Genomic DNA, 13,772 nt, shown 5'->3' with positions numbered 1-13,772 from the left:
TGCCAAGTGTTGGGGCCACTCCCGGAGACAGCCACCAGCAGGTAAGGGAGAGCCTGAGGGCGGGGAGGGGCCGGGGGACGGAACAGGTGACTAACTGGTGAGAAGCCAGCAGGACGGCCTTCGCTCTGGGATTACAGGTCGGAAGAAGGGGCCACTCAGGCAGCTCGGGTCTGCAGGAGCCGCTTCCCCGGGGAGGCGGCCACCGGGCGGACGTCGGACGTAAGCAGGAATAAGCATCAGAGACGAGCACAGCACCCCGAGGCAGTGGGCATGTGGTGGGGACGAGTTTGGGGGGTTGGGTTTCATCTTCAAAAGCACTGAATTAAAGCCAAGTGGTTTTCTGATCGTTGATTTATTCCCAATATGGGCAATCTGGTAGAACACCAGGATAACTTGCTAAGCATGTACCTGACCTTATTTATTCAAAACGAAACCCTGATCGAGTTCCTACAATGTTCATAGAACGAAAGAGAGAGTCATTCACTAAGAGATGCCACTCTACAAACCGTGACCTGAAAAACAAATCGGCCCGAAGCCAAAGGAGACACTCCCCTAGCCCTGGCCGGGTGGCTCAGTGGTTGGCGCGCCGGCCCACGCACCAAGGGTTCCATTTCCGGTCAAGGGCACGTACCTGGGCTACAGGTTCAATCTCCGGCCCAGTCAGGACGCCCGTGGGAGACGACCAATTGATGTGTCTCTCTCACATTTATGCTCCCCCCACTTTTTCCAAAAATCAATGGGAAACAATATGCACTCAGGTAAGGTTAACAAAAGAAAAAAACCTCCCCTGAAATTCCAGGGAAAATATGGAATATTCCAGAAAGTACACGGAACTGGCCACCAGAAAGCTTCCGTGCCAGCAGCCCTGTTCGTTCAATTTCCCTCCATTCACTCAACAAGCCTCCCTGTGTGCCCCCGGGGCTGGGTGTGAGCTCGGCCGTGGCCTGTGCAGAAGACGGACACCAAACAGGCAAGTTATCTGTGAAAAGTGTTTGCAAAGCCAAGGAGAAGGTGTCGTGGGAATGTGTGACAGGGGGCCTAGCCTGGAGGGCCTCCTGGAGGAGGCGGGCTTGGGCTGGGACCTGGAGGATGAGGAGGATTCAGCCAGACACAGATGGCAAGGGCTGCAGCAGCGGAGAACAGCGGAGCGGCCTCCGTGAGTGAAAAGAGTGAGGCCGACGCGGGACCACAGCCAACGCCCTCAGCACAGCGGTTTCTCACACGGCAGCAGGTGGGCCCGTGGTGCCGGCTGACGCTGGTGAGACTGGAGGACGGGCTCTGCGGGCAGCAGCTCGCCTCTAAGATGGTGCGTGGAGCAGAACGGACGACAGGCCACATGAGGCCTCCCTGTCCCTCCCGTGTGCCTGGGTGGGATGCACTCTGCACGAACCGGCTCCTCCAATCCTCCCGGAAACCACGGGAAGTGGGAACCCCCGACTCCTAACTGTGTGGACGGCAGGAGAGGCACAGAAGCCTGAGAGATTGCCCGGTGCAGCTTTTAAAAATATATATTTTTTTATTGATTTCAGAGAGGGAGGGAGAGGGAGAGATAGGAACATCAATGATGAGAGAGAATCACTGACCGGCTGCCTCCTGCAGGCCCCACACTGGGGATCGAGCCCGCAACCAGGCCTGTGCCCTGACCTTGAATTGTACCCTGACCTGCTGGTTTATAGGTCGACGCTCAGCCCCTGAGCCTCGCCGGCCGGGCTGCCCAGTGCAGCTGTTAAGGGACAAGCTGTAGTGTGGGCGCAGGCAGTCTGCCCAGGGTCAACACTCTGACCGCTGTGCACCCCGGTCCACATAGCTGTGAGCGAGAGCTGGGTCAAGTCTCACATCCCCATCCCATTGCCAAAACCCAGTAAGCCTGGCCGGCGTGGCTCAGGGGTTGAGCATCAGCCTATGAACCAGGAGGTCACGGTTCGATTCCTGGTCAGGGCACAGGCCCGGGTTGCGGGTTCAATCCTCAGTGTGGGGTGTGCAGGAGGCAGCTGATCAATAATTCCCTCTCATCATTGATGTTTCTCTCTCCCTCTCCCTGTCCCTTCCTCTCTGAGTTCAATAAAAATATACTTAAAAAATAAAAACCCAGTTAAACACAAAACCTTCGGTCTCTACACCCAGCGCCTCCGGAGAGAAGCCCTGGACCTCCAGCTCCCTCGCTTGTGCCTGCCCTGCCCACCCCTCAACAAGAAAACCTACAAGTTAAAGAACCTGTTAAGACGAGACGGTACAGGCTGTGCCTGCTTCTCCTCAGGCCCCAGAACAAGGGGCTCCCCCCCGCCCCCCATTCCTCCCGGGCACGGCCCTGCCCTTTCCATGCGGGCGAAGGAATAAGGTCGCACCGACACAGCCAAGCTCAGCCTGCGGCCCCTTTGATCCGGGCCTCCTCCCTGCCCAGGGCCCTCTCCTCCCGCCCGGGATGCGGTGCGTGTGACCCTGTTCTGTGTTGTCTGTGCAGCCCGATTGGACTTGGTTAGCGCGAATGAACAGATGAATGATTCTCAAATTAGCGCATCAACAGATGATGGATGTTCCGAGTCGAGCTCTGTGCACAAGAAGCAAACCAGCAGCTGCTGGCCCCCCGCTGGGCGAGCACGGCTGGGAAAGGGGGGGAGGGGGACCTCGTTAGATTTAAAACCCGGAGGATCTCAGGCAGCCCCGACACGGAGAAGTCAAGACCGCACGGCCCGTCGCAGCCAGAGTCACACACGTACAGCGGGTCCGGGGGAGGGGTGCCCTGCCAGGGTCTTTCCCCTTTTCATGTAGATTTTTCATGACTTTTAAAGCTTGGCCTTTAAACGATATTGAAACAGTCCTGGGGCCGAAACCGGTTTGGCTCAGTGGATAGAGCGTCGGCCTGCGGACTCAAGGGTCCCAGGTTCGATTCCGGTCAAGGGCATGTACCTGGGTTGCGGGCGCATCCCCAGTGGGAGGTGTGCGGGGGGCGGCTGATCGATGTTTCTAACTCTCTATCTCTCTCCCTTCCTCTCTGTCAAAAATCAATAAAATATATTTAAAAAAAAAAAAAAAAAAGAAACAGTCCTGGGGGGATCATGCAGGTTTCCTCACAGGGAGGGGCTCCTGGGGGTGATGCTGATGACAACATAGCAACACAGCATCACCCGACGGGAGCTGGGCCTTTAAAGCACCCTCTCTGCATGGCCCAGCCCTTCCACCCTAACAGACCAGGAGCCTCAGGGGGAGGAGGGGGAGGCGGGGGGAGGGGGAGATCAACCAATGAACCTGAATGCACATATGCATGACCCATGGACTCAGACAATGGGCGGTGAGGACCTGGGGTGGGGGAGGCAGGTTAGAAGGGGTCAATGGGGGGGGACACATGTAATATTTTCAACAATAAAGATTTTTTTAAGCCCTTTAACCCTCATCCGGGGATATTGTTTCCCATTGATCTTTAGAGAGAGAGTGGAAGGGAGGGAGCAAGACGGAGAGGGAAACATCCATGAGAGAGAGACACATCGACTGGCTGCCTCCTGAACACACCCCAACCAGGGGCCAGGGATGGAACCTGCAACCGAGGTGCGTGCCCTTGACTGGGAATCGAACCTGAGACCCTTTGGGCCACGGGCTGATGCTCTAACCACTGAGCCCACCGGCCAGGGCCCAAAGCCCTTTGAGTCATAAAACGTCGACACCAAATCCTTCCCAAACCCTTTCTTTCGGGTGATCTGGTCAGTTTGCTCAGAAATCTTCCCAGGAGCGACGCCAGGGCACACGATCCAACGAAAAACCTTAACCTCGAGGTCATTTATGAAATTCACCCCACCTGTGCTCAGTGGTTGAGTGTTGACCTCTGAACCAGGAGGTCAGAGTCCAATTCCCGGTCAGGGCACATGCCCGGGTTGCAGGCTTGATCCCCAGTAGGGGGCGTGCAGGAGGCAGCCGATCAATGATTCTCCCATCATGGATGCTTCTATCTCCCTCTCCCTTCCTCTCTGAAATCCTATCTAATAAAAGGCTAATATGCAAACCGACCGAACAACGGAACGACTAGTCGCCATGACGCGCACTGACCACCAGGGGGCAGACGCTCAATGCAGGAGCCGCCCCCTGGTGGTCAGTGCACTCCCACAGGGGGAGTGCCGCTCAGCCAGAAGCCAGAAGCCGGGCTCACGGCTGGCGAGCACAGTGGTAGTGGCGGGAGCCTGCCTCCGCGGCCGTGCTAAGGACCCCTCGGGGGATGTCTGCGGGGAGCAGGCCGAAGCCGGCAGGCAGACATCCCCCGAGGGGTCCCGAACTGCGAGAGGGCACAGGCCAGGCTGAGGGACCCCCGCTCCAGTGCACGAATGTCATGCACTGGGCCTCTAGTCAATAATATATATATATTTTTTAAAAACATTAATAAATCCACTCCTCTGACATGTGGCATGTCCTTCGGGAGGGACCACGGCACAGCTGTTACCGCGTCGCCTCGTTGTCCCCGAAACCCCGAAGCTGGGCGCGTGGGGTTTGACAGCACGAGCCCTGTGACCACACCCCCAGCCCTGCGGCCCGGCGCTGACCTCACCGTGACCCCTGGAGTCGGAAATCCAAGCTGACCCACCCAGGTTCCCACCTTGGCCGTCCTAATAAGCAAAGACGCTGGCACACCTGCGACCATCGCGTTCCTGACCGCGGAGCTCGCACGTGGCAGGCCACATGGGCGTCGCTGCAAAGAGCCAGAAATAGCGCCACTCACTCGAAATTTCTGAATGGTCCCTTCCCTGCTGATCTCCACGCAGAGCCCTCACGAGCAGACTGCGTGACAGACAGCACGTGGGACTGAAAATAGGTCCGAGGAGACGTTCTGTCCCTCGGTGAGGAAGTGACCGCCTGGAGGGCACCGGGGGGCCCCCAGGACTCAGGGCCGGGGAGCAGCGAGGGGCCCATCCCACTGGGAAGGAGATGGCGCTGTCGCCACGAAGCCGGCAAGTCTGGTTACTTAAAGACCCAGAGCCACTTTCTGCACGAGTCAGACTGTGCTTGGCCTCCACACAGATCACAGGCACCAGGGGAAGCCGAGGTTTAAAGCTGTTTTCTCAAAGATTCAACACAGAGCAGCCGAGTGACCCAGCACTGCCCAGAGCAGAGAACACATATGTTCACACGAAAACCAGTACACGAGTGTTCACACTAGTACACGAATGTTCACACGAAAACTTGTACACGAATGTCCACACAACCACTAGTACATGAATGTTCACACAAAAACCAGTACACGAATGTCCACACTAGTACATGAATGTTCACACTAGTACACGAATATTCACACAACTAGTACACAAATGTTTACACGAAAAACAGTACACGAATGTTCACATGAAAACCAGTACACGAATGTTCACACAACCACCAGTACACGAATGCTCACACAAGGACACGAATGTTCACACAACCACTAATACACGAATGTTCGTAGCAGCATATTCACAGCAGCCGAAGGTGGAAACAACCCATGGGTCCATGAACTGGTGATGGACAGACTGCGGCACGTCCATACGATGGAATACTATGCAGCCATGAGAAGGAATGGAGCCCTGACGCCCTACAACACGGGTGCACCTCGCGGACGGAGGACTGAGGGAGAAGCCAGGGCCGGGCACTTCTCCTTCTAACGTCCTTGCAGCGGCACCAGAAGCAGGCACGGCCGGCGGCCATGTCTGAGACGCTCCCTCCCTTTGCTGTGGAACTCCCCAGAGGAAACAGCGTGCTTTCCAATGTCTGGTTTTCATCATGACTTGCCAGGGTGGCTGGTACAGGGAGCACCGCGCGCTTTCCAGAGCAAGTTCCCAATTCCAACGGTGATGTGATTTCGCTGAAGAAAACAGCTGCTGAGCAACTACCACACATACAGCAAATGCCACGCCAGCACCGGGCCTGCACGCTGGAGCGCAGCCTCCTGCCATCTTCACCCCGAGGCCTCCTCAGGCCCCGAGCCGCGGGTCTCAGTATTTTGCAAATAATAAGACCAGCAACCAACACTTACATGTCGCTCGCTATGTACCAAACACCGTTCCCAGCTTTACCCACATATTCACTCATCGCCGTCTGTATAGCATCCCTCACGCCCACCACGCGGTGAGCACCATCATTATTCCAGTTTCACAGAAGAAGAGACCGAGGGTCAGAGTGGTTACCTCACGTAACCCAGGGCCCCACAACTACTAACGGGCAGAGCCGGGATGCAAACGCCGGCCCTCTGCCTTCAGACGCCCCGCGAAGCCTCGCGCTGGCATTAACCCAACTCACAGGACGAGTCCCTGGAACACAAACGCAGACGGATGTTAAACTCGCTGCGAGGACTCGGCCTCGCCGCCCGCCCCGCTCACCTGTGCACCACGCCGGCCCGGTGCAGGTGCTCCACGGCCGAGATGAGCTGCCGGATGTACCTGCGCGCCTCCGCCTCCTCCAGCCGCTTCTTCTCGTAGATGCGGTGCATGAGGTTGCCGCCGGGACACAGCTCCATGACCAGGTAGTAGCTGTTCTCCGTCTCCAGGATGTCGAGCAGCTGCGTGATGTTGGGGTGGCGGATCATCTGCTGGATCTGCCCCTCCCGCCGCAGGTTCTTGGTGACGTAGGTGTCCTTCCTGGCTCTCCTCTTGTCGATGACTTTGATGGCCACCTGGGGGGACACGAGAGGAGGCTGCTGTCAGGCCCCGCGGGCAGAGGTCACTCCTGACCGTTCACGGGCGCCCAGGGCCACAGAGCTGCCTGCAGCACCAGGAGAGGAGCATCGTCTAAGAGAGCGGGGGCGGGGAGGAGGGGGGGGCCAAGACCAGCAAAGACCAGAAGATTCACATCGTTTTATTTCACTGGTGAATCCTCACTAGAGGATATTTTCCCACTGACTTTAGAGAGAGTGGGAGGGAGGGGGAGAGACAGAGAGAGACATTGACGTGAGAGAGACACGGTGACTGGCTGCCTCCTGCACATACTCTGACCAGGGCCAGGGCCGGGGACCTGCACCCGAGGTACGCAACCTTGACCGGAATCGAACCCGGGACCCTTCAGTCCGAGGGCCGACGCTCTATCCACTGGGACACACCGGCCAGGGCTCAGTTCTTAAGGGAGAGAATGGAATTCACTGAAGCAAACTTGACCGGTGGTCTGGGCGGCTCCAGGAGGGTGAGCAATGACCATGGATCGTCACAGGGTGAAACACCGGTTCTCCCCAGCGAAGGGCCACTCCCCACCCCTCAGGCCTGCGACCTCCCTCCAGGCGGGTCCCCCCAGCCTCAGCTGATGGGGCAGCCAATGCTGCCCCATCTTAGTCCCAGGACGTAGGCAGGGGTTGGCAGACACAGCGTTCACTGACAGGAAACCACGGTCACCGCTCCGCCCTCTCCCTGCCCTGTGCCACCTCGGCCCCGCCCTCTCCCTTCCCTGTGCCACCTCGGCCCCGCCCTCTCCCTTCCCTGTGCCACCTGGGCCCCACCCTCTCCCTGCCCTGCGCCACCTCGGCCCCGCCCTCTCCCTGCCCTGGCCAAATTCCTTCCTAACTGCCTCTCCCCTGTCCCTCTCTGTCCATCACCCCGTCTGCCTCACCTAGGACCCCCCTCCCAGCACCCAGACACACTGCGTCTACGTGGGACACAGCAGCCCAAGGGGCACCCCACACGAGGCTGCCGGGCCACCTGGCGCGGGAGAAAAACGGGGACTTCCCATTCCTACGGACGAGTACTTCCTCCTGTAAGTCCATGTTGTGACTGTTCCACGAAGCGCTCGCTGTATTAACACAGGAGTGTGATACACCTAAGTCAGTGGAGAGTGGTCAGTAAATGGAAGATACACACACGCATACATACGTGTTTGCAGTAATGGGCTCAAATGCTATTTTCATGACACAGACAAGACTGGCCTGGGACCAGACAAGCTGGGGGCTGCTGTCCCCCCAGAGGCAGGCACACGCGGCCACGTTGGCCCCAACTCATTCAGTAGATGCTAGACTAACAGCTTTAAAAACTGTACCTGTTCTTAACCAGACACACACTCACATGCACTCACACTCACATGCAATCACTCACAGCCCACTCATACACACACACACTCTCATCCATTCACAATTCAGTCATACACACCCACTCACACACACAGTCACACCCACTCACTCACACACAATCACTCACAGCCCACTCACACTCTCACACCCACTCACACACACGCACCCACTGTCACACACACACACACACACACACACACACACACACACTCTGTCACACACACCCATCCACATCCACCGTCTGGGGTGGGAGGAGGAGGGATTCTCTTTGCTGGGGTCGCCCTGCAGCTTTGAAAGCTGCTCCTCACGGGGCTGGGAAAAGTTGAGCTACATCAGAAAGCAGGTCTAATGAAGCAAGTTTGTTCTATATCTATAAAAGGCTAAGTTGACTCGCGCATGCGCGATACATATAAAGCTCTCGCTGGTGCCAGTCGCATGCGTGTTTCCATCTGTCATTGTCGATCGTGAATTTGGTTGACACTTCTATTATAGAGAAAGGGCGGATAGAGATATTAAAATATTTCTTCCAATTAATGTCCTTTCAATGTGCATGAACTCGTGCACCGGGACACTAGTGGTTAAATAAGGTCATAGGGGTGGGTCCCTAATCCAATACAACTGGTGTCCCTATAAAAAGAGGAAAAGACACCAGGAATCTTCACTTGCACGCGCGTGTGCACACACACATACACACACACACACACACACACAAAAGCCCCTGGGAGAGCAACCATCTACAAGCCACAGAGATAGAAAGAGGGGAGGGGGGAGGTCTCAGGAGAAACCAAACCCACCGACACCTGGATCTGGACGCCCTGCCTCAGCGCCCTGAGGAACAAATGTCTGCTCTGTACACCCAGGTCGATGCCCAGGCTACGTCCTGCTCAGGCAGCCCTCGTGCCCAACACAGACCTCCGGACTCGATCAGCAGTGACGGGAGGCCTGCTCGGTCAACTACATCTCGACAATAGCACCTGGATGCAATGAACTGAGCGGGGGTTCGCCAGGGCGGGAGCCCCCAAAGCCACCGAGGCAATGCCAGGCCCCGGGCTGGGAAGAACATGGTGATTAGCGGGCCCCGTGGGCGTGGGCGACGGGAAGTAAATTGGTTTCATGCCTTCCTCCAAGGCCCCACGTGCGTGACCACAGATGCGAGACCACAGAGCACGGAGGGCGTGCCCGCGGGAAGACGACGTTCAGCAGGAGCAGAGAGCGTCTCCGCGGCTTCGTGATAAACTCAGAGCAGCACGGGTCGCAGGGAGGAAGCGAGAGGGCTCGCCAGGCCTGTCCTTCCCGGCCCCCTAACTGCTGCTCTGCCCCTGCCCCTGCCCCTGCCCCTGCTACCACCCTCCCGTGGCTGGGGGCGGGGCCTGACTTTTGGGAAGGAGAGGGGAAAGTCTCCCCCATTTACACAGCAGAGCTCAGGAGGGCTGCTCCTGGCAACATAACGGAGCTCAGTGGTGAGTCAGTGAAGAGCGCAACTCCCGTCGGCGTGACACCCCCCGCAGGCCCCGGGGAGACCCTCCTGCGCCCGCCCCAGGGGGCTGAGGCCTGTCGCTGGGACCTCGATCACCCTGACTCCCTGGGAACGTCCTGCTGGTGGGAACCCAGACGCGGGCCGTGCCAGGGAGGAGAGCGCAGAGCGGGGACTCAGGGCGCAGAGCGCTTTGTGCAGTTGTGGGAATTCTCACCAAACCACCACTTAGCTGTAATATGTTCACCAGCAGCCCCGCCAGCGGGAGGGCCAGGGCCCGGGGCGGGTCGGAGGTCGCGGTGCCAGGACAGGAGTGGAAGTAACAGCTGTGCACGAGCACAGGAATCCTCACCAGCCCCTCCCACGCCCCGCCTCCGGCCCGGGTGCTAGGGACCCTCCAAACAGTCCCAATACACCTGCACGCAGGGCCCCCTCCCTCCCCTTCAGTCCCGCACCCAAACAGGCTGCTCATCAGAGAGGTCTCTCCCCACCTCCTCGGGTTTACCTGGGCATTTCCGCCCAGCCGGCCTGCAGGAGGCAGCCAATCCATGATTCTCTCTCAGCATTGATGTTCTATCTCCCTCCCTCTCCTTCTCCTCTGAAATCAATACAAATATTTGTTAAATATATATACACACGGGCATCTCTGGTGTCTTCTGTGTGAAAGCAGTCAGTGACCCCGCAATGACCCCATAAATCCTCCGGCCTCCCTCCTGCTGCTGGGAACCCGGACCCCGTGGGACCCCGCGGCCCCGCCCTCGCAGACAGAGCGGGCGGGAGGGGAGGGGATTCCTGGGCGGAGGACACGGACGGGGGGAGGGGTGTGCGTCTGCACCCATGTGTGCCCGGGGCGGGCTGCCCAGCAATCGCCCGGTGAAACCATGCACCAAGCACATGATTTGTTTAAAAAAAAAAAAAAGAGCCGTTTGTCCATCACTTTCATTACCCTCTCCCAGGTGTGACTGCGAGGGCGGCCCCAGGCTCGGCACCGAGCTAACAGGAAGGCCTTTCCTCACGGCCCGAAGCTACGAGTCTGAGGTCCAGGTGAGGACCAGGCGGGCCTCTCTCCGATGTGCAGACGCCGCCCTGTCCCTGTCTCTCCCCTGCTCCTCCCTCTGTGCCCGTCTGTGTCCTAATGTCCTCTCCTCCTAAGGACACCAGCAGCGTGGATCAGGGCTCACTAGTGACCTCGTTCAACTTGCTCACCTCTAAAGGCCCATCTCCAACAGAGCACATTGTGAGGTGCTAGGGGTCCGGGCCTCCACAGAGGAGTGAGGGGGTGCAGAGCTCCGTCCATCACCCCCGTAAAGCCCCTCACAATCTCAGCGACAGGGAGAGGACCACGAATCCACCGGGGCGGAGACTCGCCAACACCCTGACGTAACGAGGAGACCAGGACACGGCTCAGGGTGCCAGGGCCCTGCGGTTCTTTCCCCTCCGTCTCCTGTTTCCTGCTGGTAAATGTCACGATGCTGTTCGACGTTATGAACTTTTCTGCACATTAAATACACATATGTCCCCATCCTCAGGTGAGGGTTTTCTTAAAAAGACATTTTTATCTTTACATAAAGACAAGACTGCCCTAACTGGTTTGGCTCAGTGGATAGAGCGTCGGCCTGCAGACTGAAGGGTCCCAGGTTCGATTCCAGTCAAAGGCATGTACCTTGGTTGCGGGCACATCCCAGTAGGGGGTGTGCAGGAGGCAGCTGATCGATGTTTCTCTCTCATCGATGTTTCTAACTCTCTATCCCTCTCCCTTACCCTCTGTAAAAAATCGATAAAATATATTTAAAAAAACATAAAAAGACAAGATTGCTAGGGCCCAGCCAGCATGGCTCAGTGGTTGAATGTTGACCTATGAACCAGGAGGTCAGGGCACAGGCCCGGGTTGTGGGCTCCATCCCCAGTGGGGGGCATGCAGAAGGCAGCCGGTCCGTGATTCTCTCTCATCATTGATGCTTCTCTCTCCCTCTCCCTTCCTCTCTGAAATCAATAAACATGTATTTAAAAAGGAAGAGCTTGACAGCACACACAGCATTCAACGCTCACGCTGGAATCGACAGGGGTCTCGGGGGTGCAGACCTGTCAGTCAGGCAGTCAGCACAGGCCACGCGAGCTGGGTAAACACCCACGCTGGCTGGGGGTCCACTGACGAGCTAAATTATCTACTGGAGCTGCCCATAAACATAAAAGGAATGAGCCGTTTGGACCACGGCCACGACTCGTCGACTGCGTAGTGTGAAAGCAAATAAAAGGCCCGCGTGCAGCCGGTCACAGCCACAGAGATCTCGGACGGAGCCAGCCCCTGAGGACGCACGGAGCAGGCAGGACTCTGTCGGCCTCATCCCGCGTCAGCCCCCGGCCCGAGGAAGGTCCACCCGGTCCCCTTCCGCAAGGGAAGCCCTTGGTGCTTAGGAACATGTCCCCGGCACCAGTGGGCCCAGCGCAGCCGCCCAGGACTCGAACCCACAGCTGAGCTGCTTGGCCCCTGGCTGCCCGGCGGGTAACTCAACAAGAACCAGAGCAAGACAAGGGATCTGACTTCCCACACTGGCCACTTCATTTATTTATTTAATATTTTTATTGATTTCAGAGAGGAAGGGAGAGGGAGAGAGATAGAAACATTGATGATGAGAGAGAATCATGGATCGGCTGCCTCCTGCACGCCCCCCACTGGGGATCGAGCCCGCAACCCGGGCCTGTGCCCTGACCGGGAATCGAACCGTGACCTCCTGGTTCATAGGTCGACACTCAACTGCTGAGCCACGCCAGTTGGGCTCCACACCGGTCACTTTAAAAGCAGAATTTCCGCCCTGGCTGGTTTGGCTCGGTGGATAGAGCGTCAGCCTGCAAACTGGAGGGTCCCAGGTTCGATTCCGGTCAAGGGCATGTACCTTGGTTGCGGGCACATCCCCAGTGGGGGGCGTGCAGGAGGCAGCCGATCCATGATTCTCTCTCATCATCAATGTTTCTATCTCTCTCCCTCTCTGTAAAAAATCAATAAAATATAGTAATAAATAAATAAATAAATGCAGAATTTCAAAATCTCTACATCACTTGGCTGCTACTGAGACGCCTGGGCCGTGGGTCCCAGTGTGCGGAAGTGGCTCAGCACAGCCAGGACCTGAGAGGAAGATGGAGCCAGCCCCACTGCAGGGTGGGACAGTGTAAGGAAGAGGGTGATGCAGAATCTCAAACACCAGCTGACGGACCTGTGCCTGACCAGGCCCCTGGCTCTGAGGCAGCTAGAACTCCACGGGGAGGGCCTGCCAGCCCTGCCGGCGCCTGACACAGAAACACGCCTGGAGGGGCTGTTCAGGGTGGGAACCCGGACCCCATGGCCCCCGACCTGTGTGCTCTGGAATCAAGGCAGCGGTTCCTCCTGATGCGCCAGGGGCTGCAGCCGCCCCAGGGGCACCTCGGACCAGCCGGTCTCCCCAGAGGGGACGCCTCCTTCTCCCCGGCTGCTTAGGAGGCACCGTGTTCCCACCTGGTTCAAACGCCCACACAGCAGCCCTGCCTGAAGGCGATAATCGATCGGTGTTTGAAAGAGGAAACGCATGACCCTTTCCAAGGGTCAGGTGGAGGTAATGCTTTTATTTATTAAACTGGTTGCGATACTGTGGTAATTAGCTAGTTATTAATAATAGAAACAGCCCGGCCGGCGTGGCTCAGTGGCTGAGCATCAACCTATGAACCAGGAGGTCATGGCTCGATTCCTGGTCAGGGCACATGCCTGGGTTGTGGGCTTGATCCCCTGTGTGGGGCATGCAGAAGGCAGCCGGCCAATGAGTCTCTCTCATGATGGATGTTTCTATCTCTCTCCCTCTCTCTTTCTCTCTCTCTAAACAGTCAATAAAATATATTTAAATACAATTCTATATAATAAAAGGCTAATATGCAAATTGACCGAACAGCAGAACGACCGGCTGCTATGATGCGCACTGACCACCAGGGGGCAGAAGCCGAGCTCACAGCTGGCAAGCACAGCAGTGGTGGCAGGAGCCTCTCCCATCTCCACGGCAGCGCTAAGGATGTCTGACTGTGGGGAGTGGGCCTAAGCCATCAGTCAAACATCCCCCAAGGGCTCCCAGACTGTGAGAGGGCCCAGGCCGGGCTGAGGGCACCCCCCCCAAGTGCACGAATTTCATGCACCGGGCCCCTAGTAAAAACAATAATAGGAAGGCTTAACTACAACAAGACTGTGCATAAAGCCCACAAGGGGGTGCACCAAGAGTGTCTACCTCAGGTAATTGGGACACTTAGCACAGAAAGGCACTCTATCGACACAGCGAA

At 57.3% G+C, this 13,772-nt stretch overlaps 1 protein-coding gene across 1 annotated transcript in view; it reads right to left on the bottom strand.

Moving 5' to 3' along the window:
• HUNK (hormonally up-regulated Neu-associated kinase) overlaps window positions 1-7,702 on the bottom strand; it is a 27,954-nt gene extending 20,252 nt beyond the window's left edge. Inside the window, exons 1-2 of the mRNA XM_014535195.1 lie at window positions 7,685-7,702; window positions 6,333-6,649 (exon numbers count right to left, since the gene is read on the bottom strand). Of these exons, the coding sequence (XP_014390681.1) occupies window positions 6,333-6,649; window positions 7,685-7,702 (335 nt within the window). The remainder of the gene's footprint in view (window positions 1-6,332; window positions 6,650-7,684) is intronic.
• Window positions 7,703-13,772: the final 6,070 nt, after the last annotated feature.

Source organism: Myotis brandtii, unplaced genomic scaffold (genome assembly GCF_000412655.1).
Source record: "Myotis brandtii unplaced genomic scaffold, ASM41265v1 scaffold139, whole genome shotgun sequence".
NCBI lineage: Eukaryota > Metazoa > Chordata > Mammalia > Chiroptera > Vespertilionidae > Myotis > Myotis brandtii.
The sequence above is the reverse complement of the archived record's forward strand: the minus strand, read 5'-3'. Positions and strand labels throughout refer to the sequence as shown.